Source organism: Vipera ursinii (genome assembly GCF_947247035.1).
Source record: "Vipera ursinii genome assembly, chromosome: 1".
Taxonomy (NCBI): domain Eukaryota; kingdom Metazoa; phylum Chordata; class Lepidosauria; order Squamata; family Viperidae; genus Vipera; species Vipera ursinii.
In genome coordinates, this window is record NC_139512.1 from 67881124 (window position 1) to 67905038 (window position 23915).

At 38.2% G+C, this 23915-nt stretch overlaps 1 protein-coding gene across 1 annotated transcript in view; it reads right to left on the minus strand.

Annotated features, from left to right (window-relative positions):
* Positions 1-898: 898 nt before the first annotated feature.
* The window catches only part of LOC310632453 (cytosolic phospholipase A2 epsilon-like), a gene marked incomplete at both ends in the record, with an annotated part of 57724 nt that continues 34707 nt past the window's right edge, over positions 899-23915 (minus strand). The window contains 13 exons of the mRNA XM_083349674.1: positions 899-1116; positions 3896-4082; positions 5485-5654; positions 7185-7373; positions 8378-8485; positions 10678-10815; positions 11090-11204; positions 11789-12011; positions 13884-14020; positions 18448-18583; positions 21410-21447; positions 22102-22194; positions 22886-23052. Coding sequence (XP_083205800.1) covers positions 899-1116; positions 3896-4082; positions 5485-5654; positions 7185-7373; positions 8378-8485; positions 10678-10815; positions 11090-11204; positions 11789-12011; positions 13884-14020; positions 18448-18583; positions 21410-21447; positions 22102-22194; positions 22886-23052 — 1919 coding nt within the window. The remainder of the gene's footprint in view (positions 1117-3895; positions 4083-5484; positions 5655-7184; positions 7374-8377; positions 8486-10677; positions 10816-11089; positions 11205-11788; positions 12012-13883; positions 14021-18447; positions 18584-21409; positions 21448-22101; positions 22195-22885; positions 23053-23915) is intronic.

The following is a 23915-nucleotide window of genomic DNA, read 5'->3' on the forward strand; positions in this document are numbered from 1 at the left end:
CCAAGTATCAAACTGAGATGGTTTTGGCTGTCTCTTGGATGATCTTTGTCAAGACCTGGATGGGATGCTGCACTTTCCTGGTCTTCTTATATCTCTAAGGTTTTTTTTATATCATTTAAAGTGGCTATGTTACTGGGCCACATACAGGAGTTAGGGATATAAGGCACTGCCTTAGAGGGTTTCTGCTCTTCTGAGCAAGGTTTTTCAGAATTGGTTTGCCATTGCCTCCTTCCTAGGACTGAGAGACAGTGACTGGCCCAAGATCACCAAGCTGACTTTGTGCCTAAAGCAGGACTGGAACAGACAATCTTCTGGTTTCTAGCTTGATGCCTTAATCACTACACCAAATTGGCTCATATTTATTTTTGTTCTCTCTCTGCATATGTTATAAAACCATTGGATGTTGGGAGACTCTATCAGAATATAATTAATCAATTATATTAATCAATTAATCAAATAAGTATCAAAGTAGTCCAAAGTAAGCTCTGCTAACTGCAAATAGAGACAGGAAGGAAAATAACATTGGTCAAAAACAGAAAGGAAGAGTCAGATCTATACAACTAAAAAGGCAGCGTGACCATCAATCTCAGCTAAATAATTAAATCAGAAGCTCTTTTTTTTAAAAAAATGCATTTTATTTAGAAGTCTACCAGTTACAGCCATTAACATAATTATATTAGACAGTATATTTACTCCTAAATTTATAGGTGTGTATCTTGGAACTGTGTTTAATACCACAGCTTGTATTACTGGCAGGGCTTTTTTTCTCATAGAAATCTCAGAACGGAGTTCCGGCACCTTTTTTGGATGGAACCTTGTAGGGTAGGCAAGGCGGGTTGTGTGACGTGTGAGTTCCGGCACCTTTTTCTTTTACAAAGAAAGCACTGATTACTGGTATCTATTTCTTCTGGTTCTTCTGATATTTTTTCCTCTGCACTGCAGCATGAAAGGCTTCAATGATTTTGCTTTCATTATTGAGGATGTTGTATTCTGTTAATTTCACCAGCTTGTCAAAATTGTCTTCTGAAAAGCTCACCTCCCTTGTACCAAATGGGGAAAAGAAGCTGGAGACATCCACATTGCCCTCTTCCATATTAGTAGACAAGCGTTCCACACCTATAAAAAAAGGCAACACTTCCATCAATAAAGCATAAAGATAGCCTTTTCAATCTGGTACCTTTCAGATTATTAGATTTCAATTCTATTTCTGCTCAGGGAAGGTTGATCTATATGATTGCAAAGATTCAGTCAAACCAATCACTTGAATATGATAAGTTTAGTACCATTGGCCTTATTTAAATGCTACTTATTATTTAGTTCTCTTGTATAAATATAATATTGAGATCCTATAATTTAGTTTTCTGTAAGAGTACGCAGAATTATGGAATCACATCAAAACTCACCCACAATGATCATAGATGGCACCTAGTCTCTGTTGTTAAGCATGTAACTCATAACCCTAGCTACTCATAGAGTTTCATTAGTCAGATTTATTGAAAGTAAAGGGTTTAGGTTACAGAATCTAGGAAACAAGAACTCTTTTGTTCAACACCCTAATTATCAGAAAATATATTAAGACAGGTCCCTTTGAACCAACTGCTTTTATGTTGGGGGGGTATTGCTGTCCAATTGACTGATAAGACGTTTTGGCCTGAAAATATATTAAGACAGGTCCCTTTGAACCAACTGCTTTTATGTTGGGGGGATATTGCTGTCCAATTGACTGATAAGACGTTTTGGCCTTGTAATATTTTGTAGCCACTGTTCCTGTTCCTAGAAAATTCCATGATACTTGGGTATTTGAAAGACTGCAAGTAAAACCAATTCTTTCATTACATTCAGTCAGAATGGGGATGCTGAAGGTATCTCCCTAAGAGCAATATAATAAGGAATGGCAGCATTTTCTCTAATTTCCTATTTCTTATAACACAAGACAGTTTTGTATCTCCAGAAATATGAATGGTACCCTCCCTCACAATTTTTGGAAAAGTTTGAAAATGGAACCCTTTTGCAGAACTTTTGATGAAGGGGGAAGAAGGAAGTCACCATTAGATGCCACATTTATTGCTTACAAGGTTATGGTTAAGGTCATGTATGTATCATGTATATATCAACAGTCTACTCAATATCTAAAGCTTAAGGCATATTTGCTTCAGTAGTAAAAACAATCAAATTAGACTTTTGGATATATATTTTAATGGTATAATCTCAACAGAATGCGACACCTTGAAATGATAAAAGTAGAGAAGTGTGTGTGAAGAGAAAAGATTCAACTCAACAATGCCAACATTTAACATAATAATTTCAGACCCCGTCCGACGAAGCACCCAAGGAGTGAAACCGGAACGGGAGCTGGTTCTTCTAAGCCGTGTTTATTATCCACATAAACGTTCGCTCAAAGACAAATGAAGTCAGCGTTGACTTTACAGCACAGTCAACGCTGGTTAAATAGCCGGCAAGGCCGACTCCCACCACCACACCCTACTTTGCACCACCACGCCCCCACCCTACTTAAACCCCGCCTCCCATGGTCCCCTCCTTTTGGCTCCCGTCCCACCACCAACGCAATCGGTAAGTTACCCCCCAGCCTAAGCCTCCCTCTTTTCCCCCAGGTTCCTGCCATGACTCTCCATTCCCCTCACCACCCCAGACCGCCGTGAGCTGCTCGCCAAACCCCCTCCCGACCCGCCGGTTGTCTCTGTCACGCCCTGATCCGCCCAAGCACCCATTCCTGTCCTGCGGCTCAAACGCCGGGCAGCCACCACCCAGTCCTTCGCACGGCCCCTTCCCGGCCCGTAAGCAGTTCCTGTAGCCCGACTGGCTGGTCCGCGGCCTCCCCAGCTGGGAGGCGGCCCGCTGCTGCACCGTTCCTCTTGCTGGCCCATTCCCCGATCCGTCGGAATGGCGTGGGCGTGGCCAACCGTCTCCGGATCCCGGCAGCATGGAGGAGAGGCGAGGGAGCCTGTGAACGACTCCGCGGCTCGGTGAGTCGCTCCGTGTGGTGACCGGGTCGCTGGGAGGGGCCGCGTGCAGTCCCGGCTCTCCAGGACGCGACGGGCGACGGCTGGTGGTTTTGGGGCCCGGTGGGTTGCTGCGAGTCGACGGCCGACGGCGGGAGGTCTTGGGGCCTGGTGGGTTACCGCGGGTCGACGGGCGCCGGCGGAAGGCTCCGGGGCTTGGTGGGTTGCCGCGGTCGCCAGAGAGCTGGGGAGGGCCGAACGCCGTCCTGGCCCCCCGGGAGGTGACGGGCGCCGGCGGGAGTCTTCGGGGCCTAACGGAGCGCCCTGTGCGAGTCTGGCGGCGCGATGAGTCACCCCGCGGCCGCGGCCCGTCCGAATGTCGGGCGTGCTCGGCCCGACAAATAAACTTCAAGCGTCCAAGAAAATTCTTAAATTGCTTTATCAAAAGTGTTTTTCCTTTTCATTATATTAATCAATGAAGAATTAGGGACAAAAAGAGGGAAATGAAAAAGACTTGCTTGATTAGCAAATTAAATTTAGGATGATGTTAAGTTTAGGATGATACCCGATTATTATCATTTATCAAGTACAGCTTATGACTTATACATGATGACTTAGCTTGTTCAACAAAAACATAGATAAAACAAAGCATTACATGAAATATGACACATGAAGTCAGATTGTGTACCATTATTACATTATTAATTGGAAGATTGCCTGAATAATGAAGCCAATAAAGCCAAAAACAATTATTTTATTACCTGCTAAAATGCAGGTGACACATGGTCAATTCATCTTTCAGATACAGTGATCACAATATGAGTAATGAATAAAATGAATGCCTAAGTATAGCAGGTAGGTTTGGATGATCTTAAGAAGTTAATAACTATCTTATTATTCCATGCTGGGAAGCAAAATATTCTTTCAGAACTTACCAGGTGCTTCAAATGCTCTGAAAGTATCATTGGTCAAGGGGAAAAATAGCACTAAAGGTGCAGCTGTGTTTTCTATGTCTTCAAAAACGTAACACTCCTTCAGGTTGTTTTTGTCTTCTTCACTGATCTCTGTCTTGGGGAATGGGACCCCCAGCTCTGAGACGTATTTTGAAAACTGGTCCAGATTCTGTGTGAATAAATTATCAAAAAGTGTCAAAGTCAAGTATCAAAAAATACTTGAATAAACAGAGAATATAAAGATCTGGTGCTACATTTTGTCTGGTATTATATAGAATTCTCTCATTTTGGCACATCTCTATCAGTATCTAAGATAAACAGGCCATTATTACAAAAAGTTTCTAATTTGTGATTCAAATTTGTGATTCAAATTCTCTGTGGGTGCCCCGGCTTTATGGAATCAGCTGCCGGTTGAGCTCCGGATGGCACCTGACCTTCGCTCCTTCCGACGCGGCCTGAAGACCTACCTATTTGAGCAAGCCGGCCTGGCCTGATGGGGGATGTGCTGGGGTTTTTATTGGGGATTTTTATTATTCTACTGTTTTTAGCTCGGGCTCTTATTTAATTCTTTTTTAATTTTTGTATTCTGTATTTTTATGTGCCCTGTTCACCGCCCTGAGTCCCTCGGGAGAAGGGCGGTATATAAATATAATAAAGATAAATATAATAAAGATAAAGATAAAGATAAATACTAGTATTATCAGCTTTATCAAAACTGGGTCTTAGTTTTGTGTGGTAGTGGTTAAACATGTCATTATATACTATAATGACATATACTAATCATGTCATTACTGTATATACTGAGTATTCTGCTTTATGTGAGTTAATGTCTTAAAGTGGATTGTTGATCATAATACAGTATAAACTACAAATACTACATGAACTCAGCACCCAAAAAACTACATAAATATTTAGAAACTTGGAAATAATATGCTAGGATCTGTGCAACGTAAGTAAAACAAACGGTAACATCATTACTGTCTGGAACATCTTTACTGAAGATCTCAAAAACTTGAATATTTCTCAATATTTTCAAAGATATACAGTCCACAGTGAACACCTGCAATATTTGTACCATTTTTAGGAATAATAATTGATATATATAATCCATATTTAATAGATAGGCGGTTACAAGGTTAAGGTTACAGTATAGTAAGACAAGAAAAACAGATGATGAATTATAATACACTGCTTGCAATCCAGAATTGCAAGGGTTGCAAATCCAATCCCATAGAGCTTTCTAAGCATTGCTTATGACACCCACAAAAACAAACTTCCATAGAAATTCCAACTCATAAAAATTTTACAGGAAAAAAACAACTATATTATTTAGAATTAATATACTCTGTGCTAGCCACATTCATCAGTAAAATAATTAATCTTTCCCAAAATAAACAATAATCCAAAGCAATGAAACCATTTTATTTTTTTAAAAAACTTACATAACTTATGCTAATTTGTTAGTACAAAAGAGGCAAATATATCTCTTAGGTGGTTAGAGTGCTCTTGAAATAGCCTGGAGTTCAGAGAGTACTGAAATGCAAAAAATTAAAGGCAGGGTTGTCTCTTACAAACGTCTGTGCTCCTCCACTATAATTTAAATGTAGTATAACATCCGCTCTCCTCTCTGATTTTAAAAGAGGTGGGTAGCTTGTATTGATGAAAAACCCAGTATCCACCAGAGACAAAGGTTGCTCTGCTGTTTCCATTAGAAGGTTAGGTTGAGAGTCCAGCACAGAATCTGAAAAGCAAAGATTTCCAGTCAGCTTTCTCTAGCAAGAATATACAACTTCTCTTGGGACAGTGGCTGCATGTAGCTTTCAAGGAGTGCTCAAAACATACAGTATACTAAAAAAATAACGGGAGTGGTAAGACAACAGGTTCATTTTATTTACACGTATACCTTAAAATTCATTGTAGTAAATGCAGTTATTTCCCAGCTATGTTTTATTTAAATAATGTTCTCCTCTTTCCATATTTAAAGTAGTAAAAGCTTCTGGAGATCTCCAGAGGATGCACCCCAAATTTTAAAAATTTAATTGTTTATGGGAGAAGTTTTTATCACCATCACGTGCTTCTGAGCTGCCAAGTTGCCTAACTGTGTTCTAGAATTTAAATCCATATATGAAATAGATGTTTGAAATAGGTACTCCCTCTCCTCCCTTCCAAATTTCACATTTATTATGTTTCTTTTGCAGTTCCCAAGTCCTGCAATTTTAAACAACAATATTTCTTAAAGAGTAGCATCTTTGGAAGAGGAACACAATACACACATCAGTTATTAGGTCCATTTATTTATTTATTATCAGCATGAAAACATGTTATTAAAACAAATGGAGCTTGATTAGAGGAGGTGCCTCAAGGAGTTAGGCTAGAATCAGTCAACTCAGCAATAGTCCTCTATAAGCCTTAAAGCACTCTTGAAGTACGTAATGTCGTAACAGGATCTATAGTATTAGTTAAATGACACTTTGATTTCATCTTATAGGTATAACTATAATATACTGTTTGTAAATTAAATCTAGTGTTTAAATTCCAATTATTTATTTTGAAATTTTTTAACCCAACTTTTCAAGTGAAAAAGTTAGAGTTAACCAGCAGAATTTTCGATTTTCAATCCTGAAAAATTGGGAAAGGGTTTTGTAAAAAATAAGCATGTAGATACTGTTTTTGAATGCTGTTGATAGCACCTGCTTCTTATACTGAAGACAAATCTAAGTTGTTGTTGTTGTTAAAGTACAAACCAAAAAAGTAAAGATGACAGCTACCACAGTGCACTGGGAGCTGCAACTATTTTTTTATGTGTTGCACCATCATGGTGGCCAACTTGACTTTTAAAATAATACCCTGCAAATATTCCCACAAAGCACAAATGTGGTCACAAACAACATGTGCAATTAAAATACTTTGTCATCTAAACAGAAGCAGAAAAAGAGGCAAAGTAACCCAACGTTGTTGTGCTTTCATACTCATACATGCCTCAACTTATTTTTCATTTAAAACAATATATATGTTCTGCCATTCCACTTCCAAAATGTCTTTGGTGAAGCAGGTGGCCAGGTTCAGATTGAAGCAATCCTTCCATTAGGTCTTGTGAAGTGAATTAATTAGTAGATTCTAAGCTACATTATCCATTGTCCTTAGTGAAATGTGGAAAGAAAAGATTATCATTCAGAAGTTTGGAACCAGGTAGCTACATCCTAATTAAGTGTGATACCAAGAACACTTTATAAAGCCAAGAAAAATCACAAATGTAAGTTTATTACTGTGCCTTTCCATGCAGAAAAATGGACATTCTTCAAGTATTCATCATGAAACTGAAAGCCCCTCAGGAAATTAGGATATTCTGCTATTGTTGGGCGCCCAGTTAAGACATCTCGGAAAGTAGAGGAAATTTGGCTTGGGTAAGTGAGTAGGCGAGAGTCCAGCTCATGTGGCTTTGAAGGTAGAAGAGAATCATCTGTAAAAGACAGAAAGAACTGTTCATGCCTTTTGAGTCTACTCAGGTTTTTGAATGTGGGCACCAATAAGATCACAGCTAATAAGAGGTCCAACAGCTTATGGCAAAGTTTTGTGCAGAAGGATGGTTCTCAATGTTCACATGAAAATATTTACATATTTATTTGCAAAGTGTAGTGGCAAAAAAAACATGGAGAGTCATGGACTTTCACAGAGAAAGATAGATGTGAAGGAGGATGGGGAAACTATTGTTACTATGGGTTTTCCAAAGTGACCAGCCAGACTATAACTTAGTTGTCAAATTCCTGGTAATTTGCCTATGGCATCCCAAAAAAACCCAGAGTCTCTAAAATAGCATTACTAGATGAACATGGCTTTTCTAGCAAACATGCAATATGAAGAGAAGAGGTTGCCTCATAATCATCTTTAGCATATCCAGTTAAATGTTGCATCGTCAAAAAGACAAGTTGGGAAAGACTGGCTCACAACCTTGGCAAACCATGGTTTATCACTGGCTGATGAAGGGCATACATTTAAACTGCAATGACTTGGGAATAAAACCCAAGATATATTTGGATAACAACCTTTGCTGCAAAATTATATATCAGTTTCCTTCTATGGAGCTTCCTCTTCCAAGTGTGTTGGGACTTAGTTTCCAAAATTCCCTGACTGCATGAAAAGCATCTGGTTAAGAAAAGCTAATTTAAGCAACATATTTTAAACAAACAATTGTCTTATCTATTCTGGCTATATCTGGAGATTTAAAAAAAAGTTTAAAAACATCATTGTGGGTTAGGCATGAAAAGCACTGGGTATTTCATTCTACTTGTCAAAATAATAGAGACAACTTTGCAAGCATTTTCAAACTTACCGGTATCTAAACTAAAAACAATAACTTCATACAGAAAATGTCCCTTCTTAACTGGGATGAACTCATTAATCTAATAAACAATAACAAATTTACAAACCAGGAAAGGCAAGAAGGGAAAAAAGAAAACAGCTTACCAATGTCTTGTATTCTGTCTCTTGTCCATCTATACCAGAAGTCTTCTGAGTCATAAGCTATATTCCAGAAATAGAGTATATCCAAAGAAAATATGCTGCTCCACATACCTGTCAAATAAATTTAAATAATTTAAATAAATGTAAATAAAGTCTTAATTGATGGTGTCAAAATGAAATGAAATTGTTTCATTTCCACTGCATTTAAAGTTTCCAGCTTTCAGCTTTTATCCACATTCTGAGTTTTCCAGATATTTCTAACCGAGAATTGTTGGGTGACCCAAATATATTTTACATAACCATAACCATTTTACATATAACTTGCTTTATAACTTGATCAATTAGAAAAACAAAGTCAATAATCCTTGTAGCCACTTCAGATACTTATAGAAAACTCCTGAAAACATCCAGAAAACAATAAATCCATGCATTACCTCAAGACTCCCATTCCTGGAAAAGGAAAAATTGTTCAGCCTGTGTACAGATTCAGTTTTTTCAATAACCATGTTTCATTACAAAACCCAAATATGGTTTGTGGAGTCTTGAATGAAGAGTTTCCAAATACGGACATGCAATTACACGCACAATAGTATTCAATCACAGGCACCAATTAATAAACAATACAGTTATGGTGAAACGGATAAGTTTTTTTTTAATGACTGGTGAAGGAAAAAACAGTGGGGACTAATAAAGGAGAATATTTGTAGCTCAGGGTTGACATGAGGGGTCCTTGGTGCTCTCTGAGTGTGCTTGTCTTCTTGCAGACATTTCATTCTCCAAACTAGGTAACATCATCAGTGCTAATAAGGAGTGCTGTTTGCTGTTAGTTTATATTCTAGTGGCTTGCCTGTCAGTGTTGGTGGGGGTGGCCTTAGAAATTCTTTGATTGGGCTGTTTGCTGTTGGCTTCTTTGACAGTTTCTTGATTGGAGTATTGTTTACTTGATTGCTGGTCTGATATTAACCTTGGAGTTAATCTATTCTATGCTGATCTGGGTGCTGATTGTCGGTGGAGAGGTCCCTGGGTCTTTTTCTTCCTTTTTGGCCTGGGTGATAGTCTCTTTTGCATAGTCTGTATATCTAGTTAATGTCTATGTGTCTATTGATGGCTGATTTGTCAGAGTGTTGTGCTTCTAGAAATTCCTTGTCATTTTTTGGACTTGGCTTGGTCTAGGATGGTCACATTCTCCCAATTCAAACGATGGCTAAATCTGTCTATATGTTGCATAATTAAAGAATTTTCATCATGTCTTCTGACTGCTAGTTGGTGTTCGTGGATGCATTTTGCCAGTCTTCTGCCTGTTTGTCCTACATAGTGGTTGTTGCAGTCTTTACATTGTATGTTGTAGAAGACACCTGTTTTTTTCTTCTGGGGTTGTTAAGTCTTTTGGTCTGCTTAGGATGTTTTGAAGGGCTTTACTTGGCTTGTGTGCTATGCTGATTCCATGTGGTTGTACTAGTCTGTTGATGGTTTCTGAGATATTTTTGATGTAAGGTAAAGGTAAAGGTTCCCCCGCACATGCATGCTAGTCGTTTCTGACTCTAGGGGCCGGTGCTCAACTCCGTTTCAAAGCCGAAGAGCCAGCGCTTGTCCGAGGATGTCTCCGTGGTCATATGGCCGGCATGACTAGACGTCAAAGGCGCACAGCACGCTGTTACCTTCCCACCGTAGTGGTCCCTATTTTTCTACTTGCATTTTTACATGCTTTCAAACTGCTAGGTTGGCAGAAGCTGGGATGAGTAACAGGCGCTCACTCTGTTACGCCGCACTCGGGATTCAACCCGCCAAACTGCCGACCTTCTGATCGACAAGCTCAGTGTCCTAACCCACTGAGCAGTGTAATTTTTTTAGGGTTTGTGTTGGTTGTGCTATATTGGGTGGAGTAGTCAAGGACTTTTTAATAAAGTTTCATGGATATCCATTTTGTTGGAATATGTCATATAGTTGCTTATTTCCTTTTTCTTCTGTTTTAGTTTGCTGCAGTGTGTTTAGGCTCATCTAAATAAAGGGGATTGGGGAGTCAGGGGTTACTGGTTTTTATAATTTTATATTGGGGTTTTTACTGTTTGTAAGCCACCCAGCATCACTGAGTAATATAGAGATAGATAGAGATAGATAGATAGATATATAGATAGATAGATAGATAGATAGATAGATAGATAGATAGATAGATAGATAGATAGATAGATAGATAGATAGATAGATGATAGATAGATAGATTCTTGAAAAAAGTAATGTAGGCAACTTACAACATTGCACAATAACTTCCTTTTGTTTATGGTACGGTTTACTTATTTATTTACCTTGCATGAAGCAGATCCGAATTTCTGGGAACTTCTTCATCAGTCGTCCCATGAAAAATTCATTCCCAAAATCTTCTGAACGAATATAGGCACCATATTTTATACTTCCCACCTCATAAGGAGTGAATTCTAGCCATTCTGGAAGCACAAGATGGCCATTACTATATCTCAGACATTCTCAATTACAAAATTCACCAAAGCACATAAGCTGTTCTTTCTTTTTTTTATTTGTTTTGCCCTGAGAGTGGGAATTTTATTGTATCTAGGAACTTGTTCTCTTCTCTGGGAATTCATTCCTGTCTAAGGTGAAAAAATTCTCACCTATGTAGATTTTAGTATTAAACAATTAAAATGTTAATACAGAATAATATGACTCAGTACTGGCATATATCAGAGTTTAATACAGCATTACCTTTAAAATCTTGAGCACTGTAGTTGTCTTTTAGGTTGACTGCCAAGTAAATAGGGAAAGGATTCTGACCTTCATTCACGGCCATGCGCTGATCAGAAAGAGTGTGATTGTCTTTCTTTGACAAAGGGAGAAAAATATGTATGTTGACCAGCAGTTGTCCATAGATGTACCAGTTTTATCAGAGAACTCACTATGAATTTTAAGCTAACAAAGATATCTAGAGTTCTTCTCTGTTTGCTAGACCATAAGCAAGATGGAGTGGAATAGGGGAAGATTTACGTGTGTATAGGAACTTACATGTGCTACATATCTATGTTAATCCTCATGTAAGAACACTGGAAGAGCCTTGCTATGCCAAATATAAAGATCATCTAACAAAACATCCCAGTTCCTACAAAGAGCAGATATTTCCAGGTTGTCCAAAAGCAGAATGTGTAGGTCAACTGCCTTCTCTAACTACCCACACATGCAACTTTTAATCCTGAATATAAGTATATGTGGTTAATAATCACTGAGAGGTGAATTTTTCATATGTTATCGTCCACTTTGAAAAGCCACTCAGCTTGTTACAGGACTTACCTTACTTCCATAAACAACTGCACAATATATGAAGAAGGACTTTCCTATTAGACTATTTCTTTTTCAAAGCATACATCCATTGCATAGATCTCCCAATTGATTAATATGAAGGCTTATTACCTCATCATGGAACATGGATTCAATGACAAGGCCCCAGAGGTCTATAAAGGAAGTGCTATGTCCTTCTTTGATTCTTTGGCTTAGTTCGTCATAATAATACTTCAGTTTATCAATGGAAAAACAGTTAAATTTAGATTTGGTCACTTGTCTTCGTGCTTTGTTAATGGCATCTTCCAGGTACTTCTGTGACCAGTCAGGATCTTCATATAATTTACACATGGTCCTACGTTTTTATTGAAAATAATAACAATAAAATGTAAGAGTAACACAGAACTAACAGCATAGTAACCTTACTTTCAGAGACAGTGACACTATTGCTAGGTTTAAATATAATTTGAGCTACAATAATATTAATAATAATAATGTACAATAATATTCTCCTGCTTTTCTTCTTCAACAGGACTTTCTGAGTAGTGAGGACAGTGATCCAGGGTTTCCCACATGGAGGGGGCAGAATTCAAAATATAGTATCTGAAATGCCACATAACATTGTCCCTTGAATATCATAGTACTTTTTATTTAAGTTGATAATGGTAATTATTGGGCCATTAATTTTAATGGGGAAAAAACGAGGAGGGGAAAACTGTCATTAAGAGGGGATGCAGTGAGAAATGGGTGGTTGGTTCTCTACTGAATATTTTGCCCCTAAGAATATTTTTACACTGAGCATCATTGTAGCACATCCATCTCAGCTACAAACTGTTGTTAACTGTAAGTCTAACGAGTATAAAAAAGGGGGTTAATTTAAATGGAATGTTCTTTATGAAGTTGTAAACTTCTATCATTGTCCTTTTGAAAAATACCATAGGTTAAAACTTAATTACATTTACTTAAAATAATTTTAAAGTAAAAGTGGCATATATGTTTCTTGCCCAAACCCATCCCAGCTAAATCATTATTTATTTATTTATTGATTGATTGATGGGATTTATATCCCGCCCTATCTCCCGAAGGACTCAGGGCGGCTAACAACAAACCATATAATAAGTACAGAAATTAAGATAAAAATAAAAATAAAATCATCTGTGCAATAAATTAAAATTGAAAACTAAAAATAAATTAAAAATTGTAAATATAATTAATTAAAATGCCTGTCAGTCCAGGTCAGCCTGGTGGAAAAGGAGTGTTTTGAGGCTGCGGCGAAAGGATTGGAGATTTTGGGCCATCCGGAGTTCAGGGGGGAGCTGATTCCATAGGACTGGCGCTCCCACAGAGAAGGCCCTCCCCCTGGGGGTCGCCAGCCGACATTGCCTAGCTGACGATACCCTGAGGAGGCCTTCTCTGTGTGAGCGTACTGGGCGATGGGAATTTGTTCCCGGCAGCAGATGGTCCTGCAAGTATCCCGGGCCTAAGCCATGTAGGGCCTTAAAGGTAAGTACCAGCACCTTAAATCTCACCCGGAGGGCAACCGGTAGCCAATGCAGCTCACGCAGGAGGGGTGTAATATGGGAGTATCGGGGTGCTCCCATCACTACCCGTGCAGCTGCATTCTGCACCAGCTGAAGCCTCCGGGTGGTCTTCAAGGGCAGCCCCATGTAGAGAGCATTACAGTAGTCTATACGGGAGGTAACGAGTGCATGGGTGACTGTACGTAGGGCATCTCGGTCCAGAAAGGGGCGCAATTGGTATATTAGGCGAATCTGGGCAAATGCCCCCCTAGCCACGACTCCAATATGATCTTCAAAACTGAGTCGTGAATCTAGGAGGACGCCCAGATTGCGTGCTCTATCAATGGGAAGTAACATCTCTCCTCCTATAGTCAAAGATGGAACCTCTTGGACTAAACGAGATGACGGTACGTAGAGCCACTCAGTCTTGGCCGGGTTGAGTCGAAGCCTGTTTTTTCCCATCCAGATCTGTACCGCTTCCAGGCAACAGGACATCACATCGAGGGCATCACTGGCATTAGTTTTATTCATGGGAAAGGTGGAGGTTATATAAATTCATTTCTCATTTAGGAGGTTGTGGTATGCAAAGTTTTTTAATCTTTGTCTTGCATATTGTTCTGAATGTTTCCTGCAACATTGGTATGCCACATACATTATATAATGGGTGGGTCATGAAAGTTAGTAAATGAAAAGAAAATCCTCCTTACCATGTTGTGCCAGATAAACCCGTAAGGTATGTAATACAGTCTAATAGATTCAGTTTCTGCAAACCCAGAAGGCTTCCATACATTGCTGTAAAGGATCTGGTTCCACCACCAGTTGTCATTATTGCAATTACTGGTACCTATATAGGACAAAATGGCAGAGTAAGCTGCTAGTCATTGCTCCAAGAGAAAAAAAAATCTTAAAATTGAGAAGGTTGAGCAGATGTACCATAGGCAAGTTCTAATTGTAGGCATTGACAGAAATGACTACCAGTTTTTGCATCTGCAGTGCATGGCCGCGCGAGAGCGGACCTCTGCTCCCCACAGCTATTTTCTTCCTGCTTGGGGGACCCTAGATGGGTCCAAAGTTGCCCCGAAGAAGTGACTGTGAATGAGGGGTGCCCCATCGATCACAAAGCAATGGCAATCGCTTCGTTTGATCCGGGGAAAGCTGTCCAAACCCAACAGGAGAAAGGCTAGTGTGAGCGTCTAGACCAAGCTGCTTGCAGGCAAAGTCTCAGAGCACGAACTTAAACATCGGTGAACAGCGTGCTTGTGAGAGTACTGATCTTCTTTCTTCTATCTACTATTTAAATCCTTGGAAAGATCCCCAAAGCAAGAAAACCTCCAGAAGTGAAAGGAGGGGATTACATCCCCATTCCCTTACAGATGGAAGCGGCAAATTAACATAAAAGGTTGAAAGAGATATACTAAAATTTGATTTAAAATATTTCAGTGGGGACAAATCTAGGAACTAAAAAACTGTCAAGATCATACCCTAAATTTTTTTGATGGAATTATAAAAATATATAACAAAAATAACTTTTTGATGGAAAGAAAAAGTGAAAAAAGAAATAACTGCTGACACCTAGTGGAGAATCAAAGAATAGAACACTGACAATAAGGACTCAGAAACTGGCAGAATGCCCAGAAACAAAGAAAAAGTTGTTCCTTTGAATTGCAAATAACCTTAAAGACAGCTGGGAACAAAGGAAGAGCCAGCTATAAGATTAAAAAGTGTCTGAAAGGAGAGAAAAAAACACCTGGCCTGTTGCTTAAACCTAAGAACTGTTTAGGGAGAAAAAAACTTTTGGGCTAATCTTTTAGAGGAGAATTTGCAGAATTTAAAGTGGCTTAATATACTGAATCTGAAATTTCGACTGAACGATAAATTGACTTTTGAATTAAAACATTGATGAAAGATTATTTGAAGGGGGGAGACAACATGGATATCACATACGTCTCAGAAAATGACAGGATGCCACATTCAATATTTTCTCCTGAAGGGCTTAGCCTAGAAAATAATAAATAATAAACCTTTATTGTCAAAGTACAACATGTGTACATTGAGATTAGCTGAGCCTCCCCCCCCCCGTGCTCTCTCCCCCCAACACACAGTGACAACAAACCCTCCATCCCACCACACTATGTGAACCAACTACACCACACACCGGCCTCCCAAGTCAATTCTGCATAAGATTATGTCCCATTTAAAAGCCTAACAGCCCACGGATAAAAGCTATTTTTCAGCCTGTTGGTACAAGGCAAGATAACTACTTTGCCAGAGGAAATATATGTAATGTTAGGACAAATACAAATGACAATAGATTCAAACCACAATGAAATTCGAAACAACTTTGAGGATTTAAATAAGCATATTTCCAATCTAAATCTACAATTAAAAAATACTCAGGAAATAACAACAAAGGAACAAACAAATCAGACAGCAGATTACAAACTAGAAGAGTATGATCAAATCGATGAAATAACAAATGAAAAGAATTACAGTTTGACACCAACAGGAAAAATCTACAAGGTTCTGATACAACAAGAAAAATAGAATTATTAGGAGAACTATTAAAGTTTGGGGGACAGAACGAATTTATCTTACTTACTTCATCTTTTGTATTCCCAACAATATTTTGTAAAAATACAGGAATGTTGGGTAAACAGATTACATCAACTTGGAAAATTACTTGGCAAAAGAAGAAGATCAGAGACAGATACAAGAGATTTGACTCGCCCTACCAGATGGACTATTACGTGAATAAACATTTGTTTGACTATGGCTAAAAGAACAGAGAAGTTCAAGCATAAAGGGGCCTTATAACAAGAAGGATAATGAGATTTAAGTAATATAGTATTTTTATAATATATTAAATGTTGTAATAGTAGGTTGATGTAACTTTTATTAATATATGAGCAAAATATAAACTGATTAAAAAGGATGTTATATCTAGATACTACAAGGCAGATAAAAAGTATAGTGTTTTTTATAATGCATGACATAAAATATTGGGATGATGTACCTAAATGGGAAAATTTAGACAATGAGATGTCTAATATGAAGAAATTATGACTGATAAGAATTGGATTGAATATAAGGGAATCTAAGCGAACAAAAATTATAAAAAATATAATGAGATGATGATTATGAGAATAATATAAGCTGAAAAAAATGTTATATATAGAGATTATTATTCTTTGTATAAATATAAAAAAATGCCTATACCTAATCATTTATATATTGAAAATATTAAGAATAATATTTTGGCTAAGGTTGAAGAAGGAAAATACAAATGGGAGAAGGGAAGACCAAAGAAATCTATTATTATTTATTTATTTATTTTATTTAATTTCTATACCGCCCTTCTCCCGAAGGACTCAGGGCGGTGTACAGGGCAATGAAATGCAATAAAAATACAATATAAAAAAATTAAAATGAGAATTAAATGGAATAGCCCAATTACAATAAAAAGTTAATTAAAATTACAATTAAAATACCCCAAACCCATCAGCCCAGGCCGGCTTGTTCGAATAGGTAAGTTTTCAGGTCACGGCAGAAAGAGCGAAGGTCAGGGGCCATCCGGAGCTCAACCGGTAAATGATTCCAAACGTCTGGCGCGCCCACAGAGAACGCCCTCCCCCTGGGGGCCACCAGCCGACATTCTCTGACCGACGGCACCCTGAGGAGGCCCTCTCTGTGGGAGCGCACTGGATGAAGGGAAGTTGACGCCGGCAGCAGGTGCTCCCATAAGTAATCCGGACCCATGCCATTTAGGGCTTTATAGGTCATCACCAGCACCTTGAATCTCACCCGGAGGGCAACTGGAAGCCAATGAAGCTCACGGAGTAAAGGTGTTACATGGGAGTATCGGGAGACCCCCAACACAACTCGCACGGCCGCATTCTGCACCAGCTGAAGCCTCCGAGTGATCCTCAAGGGCAGCCCCATGTACAGAGCATTGCAGTAGTCTAAACGAGAGGTCACGAGTGCATGAGTGGCTGTACGCAAGGCATCCCGGTCCAGATAGGGTCGCAACTGGCGCACCAGGCGAACCTGGGCAAATATATTAATTAATATATTATTTATGGAATTAACAAATTTAATCATTATTGACTTTAATTAATTATTACTGTCCTTTTTTCTTGTTAAAATATAAACCAAGACAACACACTGTACACCAGGCACTAGACATTGTTATAGTTAAAAATCAATAAAATATTTATAAAAAAGACAGAAATTATACAGGCAAATGGTCTTGTATTTTTTCCTATCAGTTCTCATTCGAGTTGATAAAAGAAATGTTACTTTAAGATTTATTTGAAAGGAAAATAAATGCTTGTACATTGGAGAATGCTTGTGAATGGAGTGTGGTTTTTTTTTCTCCTACCTACTCAATTATGAGGTTGCATAGGGGTGTGTGTGAATGGTGTCTTCTTCATTGAACAATCATCTCTCCAGCAGTCTCTACACTGCTGGGCAGCTTCCTTATCTTCCCACACTTCAATTAGGATCAAAGGAGAGACATCCAGAAAGAATTAGTGCTATGAAGCTTTTTCAGTGATAGTACTATAGTTAACAACACAGTTGCTAAGCGTAACATCACATGACCATGACTTGTGATTTTTACTGCTAGATTCTCCATTGACTTTGCTTCTCAAAAGCCAGATGTGAAGCACACAAATGATGAACATGTGGCCATGGGCATAAATGCCCACCAGTTGCAAAGCAACCAAATCCCAATCATGTGACCCCCGGGGACTGTGCAACAGTCATGTGAAGCCCAATGGTGAAGTTACTTTTCAGTGCCTTTGTATCTGCAAATGGTCGCTGGAAAGGGAAGGAGGTACGCAAGGATTGCTTGCCTAACAAAAAGAGGTGTCCTGCCCTGGAGAAACTGTTGCAGAGGTTCTCCTTTCCCTGTAGACATTCCGAGAAATTGTCTACCCAATTCACCTAATCTTGACCCCATTTGTACCCAGCTGTAAAAATAAGTTGCTATTCAAATTATGCTTTTAGCAGCCAGGATGATCAGCTTATTTTCTTCCAGTTGAAAGAATAAATCCTATATCCTTCTTACTGGCACTTTTGTCTCCTTTATTCTTGACTTCTCTCTACATACCCATTAATATTTGGCATTGCTGAACCTACAGAAGGGTGGTTTTTGCTGTTTATGGCAATTTGCCCCAGAATATATTACACTAATTCATAAATGGAATTAGCAATTTGCTCTAAACTTATTGGTGCAATAAAACAAAGTGGGTACGTCCCGGCTTGACCTACCTCATCATCCTTCAGTTCTTTTTGTAGCTGAAGAGTCTTTTTGAGGGCAGCTGCCACATATTTATTTCTCTTCCTTAGGAAATCTTGTTCTTCTGCACACAAACCATACCCTAAGCGCTCGTCTAGGTCTTTAGGCCTGAAATATAATAATTCACATTTTGCAATGCATCCTCTATTAACATATCAACTACAGTAACTAAATAGTCTTTAGATTTACCTTCTATTTATTTACAGAAGTATAACCACAATAGTTTGTTGCATAAGAATGGATAACAATGGATTTTGTAAAAAAAAAAAATAGAAGAGGATCTGGAACTCCCAGTAATGTTCCAAAATAGTAATCAATTCTGCAGAATTCTTCACAAAAATTAATGAAAAAAGCCAGAGGAATTTACCTCTGGCTCTCAGAAGGAGATGGACAGGTATAACAATTATTCAGCTGTACCTGAAATCTCCAGAATGTCTTTTTCTTGACCTGGCCTATTTTGAAGAGCTAAAGGAAATTGAGCTTTGTCGGATCAATGTCCAAATGTTACTGAGTAACCAAATAGGAGATTGCTCATGACGTTACAGGATGAAGAGTCAGGAAATAAAGGGAAATGACCACAGAAGTTGTGTGGTGTGTTCAGGTATGGGGGAAGGAAGCTCATCTCCTTAACAGTGGCTGATTACAAAAACTGTACCCTGAGAAATGTCGATTGCTCACCATGAATGAATCAGTGAATATTTCTTGCTAAAAAAGCAAAGGCTGCAAATATAAAGCATCCAATTGAATGAGAACTGAGCTGACAGATCCATAAAAGAAATCTAAAAAAGTGTTTCTCACTTGGACCTAGCGGATGGAGTTCAAGGGCAATCTTTAACAGGTATTGTTCTTAAGGCAAAGCTTAGTAAAATGAGAATATGAAAAGGGAAAAAAGAAATAAAACCTTAGACTGATGTCTCTTTAAGAAACAGTGATGAAATTGAACGAAGTCTCTGAACTTATGTTTGTGTTCTGATTTAAAACAAGGGCTTCAGAAAAAAATCTGAAGAAGGAAAAGATTGTATTTCAGCACATATGGGAGGATAAAGATCTATCCAATAAAGCGAAAAAGATTTCCTAAAGAAAAAGACTACAATTGAGCTTATAGAGGAAGTAATTCTCTATTTATTTCCTCTACAAAAGGAGGAAGATCAATCAACATCACAAAACAGAATCACAATCAAGGGGGGAAAGGTACAAGACATTCTGTACTGTTGGAATTCCAAAATTGTTTTCAAACCCTCAAGAGGAATAGTCTTGGAATTTTCATAGACGAAATTGAATGAGAACTGAGCTGATAGATCCATAAAAGAAAAAATGGGCTGAGTCCTGGGGGGGGGGGAGAACAAATGGTCTTTATAGCTGGCGGCTTACCACAATAAGAAATTGCAATAAATATGTGGTGCCCAGACCCACTGTGAACTGTTCTCTCTGCAAGGAACATGGATCAAGAATATGAAGAATAATCACCCAAATGTATCAAATCCCCTGCTAATTTATGGAATTATAAGCTGCCTAGAGTCACTGACTGAAATGGGCGGCTGTAGAAATTAATTAAATAAATAAAATTATGCCTTCTTCCAATTCATGTGCGGGGATGTAACTTTGCAAGGAAGAACTTCCCTAGATCATCTAAGAGGAAGGTCAAGAACACAGGAGGGGGGGTTATCCATACTTCCTGTCCATGGAAGAAGACCAAAAAGGAAAGAAGAATACTACAGCTGAATGACTGAAGACCTTTTTTTGTTTCTCAAAATATGATTAGGATTATCTTTACATGATGGGACTGGTAAAACCTTGTGGAGTTGGAAAAGAAAAAAAAACAGACCTCGGAAGTACGAACCTCATATAAAGGCTAGTGTTTTGCAAACTAAGTTTTAAATATTACTATAATAGGCCCTATTACACTGTACAATTAGAAAAGACAGGAAAAACATGGCTTATTGATTTCATGGCTTTAATCTAATCAGAATACAGCTGGAAGGGATGTTGGAGGTCTTCTAGTCCAACCCTACTCAAGCAAGGGACTCTATATCATTCCTACAAGTGAGAGTCCAGTCTCTCCTTAAAAACTCCAGTGATGAAGCACCCACAACTTCTAAAGGCAGGATGTTCCACTGGTTAATTGTTCTCACAGTTAGGAAGACTTTCCTTGATTCCAAGTTGCTTCTCTCCTTGATTAGTTTCCATGCATTGTTTCTTGTCTTGCCTTCTAGTGCTTTGGAAAATAAGTTGACTCTCCTCTTCTTTGTAGCAGCCCCTCAAATACTGGAATACTGCTATCATATTACCCCTGGTCCTTCTTTTCTCTAGACTAGCCCTACCCAAGTACTGCAATCTTTCTTCATATGTTTTAGTCTCCAGGCCTTTCGTCATCTTAGCTGCTCTTCTCTGCATTTTTCCAAAGTCTCAACATCTTTTTGTAATGTGGTGACCAAAACTGGATGCAGTATCCAACTGTCTATAATTGTCTTTCATTGTCTATAATTTAATGCTCATAGTAAGAAAAGGAAATAAAGAAAATGAGCTTGAATTGTTAGCACAGGAAGGCAAATGTGAGTCAGAGGTATAATGGTGACCTTAGGTCAATTGAAATGTACAGTAGCACTTGAAGTATGAAGGATGTTCAAAAGGAATGGAAGATACAGAAATGGAGGAGGAGTTTCACTGCATGTTGAAAATATGCAGACTGCAAAATATCCAGAAAATATCCAGAAATCAGTCACAGTAGGGTAAAATAGTAGGCCACCATTTCATTTATACGGGAATTTTGAAAATTAATGACATTACTAACTTTACATACTTAATTTCAATCGGGTTTAAACATTCAGTCTCATTAAAATGAGTTTTCCTTGAACAAAGATCAAACAATCTTATTTTAAAATAAAAGTATGTAAGTTGTTGCTCCTTTGTTATCTTAAAAAGCTGGTATTTTACCATTCTTTTGTCTTCACATGTAGATCAAAAGATTCATTCTGAAAATCAAGGGAATAAATAGAAAATTAGGCATATCATTCACTATGCTATGCTTTCATAATTAGGGAGGGATAAAGAACAACCCAATCTTGTTATTAAATCAACTTTAGTTTTAGATCTAATGTACAGTTGAAATTATATCTGATGTTAACAACAAAACAACAGATTTTCTATTTCTAAGTATCCATGAAAATATTCCCCTTCTGTAGTTGGTTTTTGTTTTATGGGACTTCTTTTGATACAATTATTAGAAACCCGAAAAGTGTAACTTTAGTCTAGAGGCAGATCATTCTACAATCGTAGGCATAGAATTTTGGCAGTTCAAGTCCATAGGGGTTGAGGCAGCCTATAGATACTATAAATATATACATACATACTTACTCAATGTGTATATATTTGTATGTATATGTTGGCAGTCAGGAGTTCAGGAGGACCCCCAAAATGTGAACACAGGATCTGAGTGGTGGAGCATGAGAGTGTGTGTGTGTGTGTGTATACAGACACATACATACAAATATGTACATACATTTCTTTCCATTTATCTATAAACCTCCATTTATCTATAAATCTCTCTCCGAACTGTCATATTCCATAGTTCCTCAATTCTAATTTAAATTCATGCACCATTGTTTCCTTTAAGAAAAAGAGCTCACCTCTCCTAGCATTATTTTCTCTTGTAAGGGAAGTTCAGTCAAAGGCAAAATCACAGTAGAAGTACATATTGAATTTCCTTCAAATGAAGCCAGCTAAATAGATACATATACATATAAGCACTTAAAAGAAGAAAAATTGTGAACATTTAATACATAAATGTTACATGCTGAAATACAGATTAACACTAGATGAAAGAGAGAGATAATTTTTTTATTATAAAAATAAATGACGTTTCTGAAGGTGCAAACCAGCATTCACTTCCGCAATCAGAATTTTCCCACTTTCTAGTCTTTCTCTCTCTTTCTAGCAGCTTAATTCCCCTTCTCTAAATCTACTCTAGAAGATGCGCTAGCTCTTGGGAATAGATTTTACAATATTTAGCAAGTTGTAGTAGAGAGTGGTTGGCTCCCAACCCAGGTGGAAAAGGCTGATTGGATACAGGCTTAAACTTTAAAAATTGTCCAAAAATTAAGATTGTATTTTGGAAACCTTGTCCTTGAGGCAAATTGGGAAAGAACTGTCCTAGAAAAAAGTTGGGGGGAAAATCAGTCCTTTTTTCTCAATCTACCAAATCAAAGTGAGCAAGTGGGTTCAGGACTGAGTTTCTCAACTTCAACAGCTTTAAAATGAAATCCACACATTTAAGATGAAGTCCACACATCTTTAAAGTTGCTGAGGCTAAGAAAAGACTGTTTCGGGATAACAGAATTTGTCAAAATAATTTCCTCTTCATTTATTTCAGCCCTATAACCATTGATGAAGTACTATCCATGATAACAATACCTTTGACCAAGACATTTTTGTAGGTAATGTGATCTCCAGATTTGACTGATGATTCTTGATACAGTGAAACTGAATGATGTTGCTACTACACTGACTGGAATCAGGATCCAATGAAATCTTCTGTGTTTCTTCAAAAGAACCCTTGACTGTAAGTGTTAAATCACCTTCTACGTGGATAGAATGAAAAACAAACAATATTAATAATAACTTTTCTAGGCTTCAGCTAATAAGATTCCCAGAAATTTGGAGTAGATAAAATACTGCTAATCTGAATTTTCAGGGCAAATTCATTTCTTTTAACAATTTTTAAAAAGTGTGTGGCAGGGAGCATCTCATGAGATATCAACCCAAGGAAACAAAAGTAATATTTTTCTTAGTTCAAGAGCAGTTTCTCAAAAAAAGAGAAAGAAAAGAAAAGAAAAGAAAAACTACTGGGGGTTTACCGTCACAAATGGCAGAGCAACTTGTGTACATGATCTTTCCCTAAGAAACTGGTCCACCCTACTTGCAGTGTTGTTGTTGTTAGCTGCGAAGTCGTGTCCGACCCATCACGACCCTATGGACAATATTCCTCCAGGCCTTCCTGTCCTCTACCATCTTCTGGAGTCCATTCAAGCTCACGCCTACTGCTTCAGTGACTCCATCCAGCCACCTCATTCTCTGTCGTCCCCTTCTTCTCTTGCCCTCAATCTTTCCCAGCATTAGGCTCTTCTCCAGTGAGTCCTTCCTTCTCATTAGGTGGCCAAAGTATTTGAGTCTTAGCTTCAGGATCTGGCCTTCTAAAGAGCAGTCAGGGTTGATCTCCTCTAGGACTGACCGGTTTGAAATTTTGCAGTGACAGAGATCCAAATCAGCATGCTGGTAAGCACCACATTTTCTCCCAATGCCTCAGAAATGACATTTTGTCAGTATCAGTGTCATTTCAGAGGTATTGCAGGTGGTAAGGAATGATGGTTCCTTCAGAGTGGGTTTAGGTGTTACTGTTTGTATTAAGGTAAGGACAATGAGCTATAAGAAATTCACACACTGT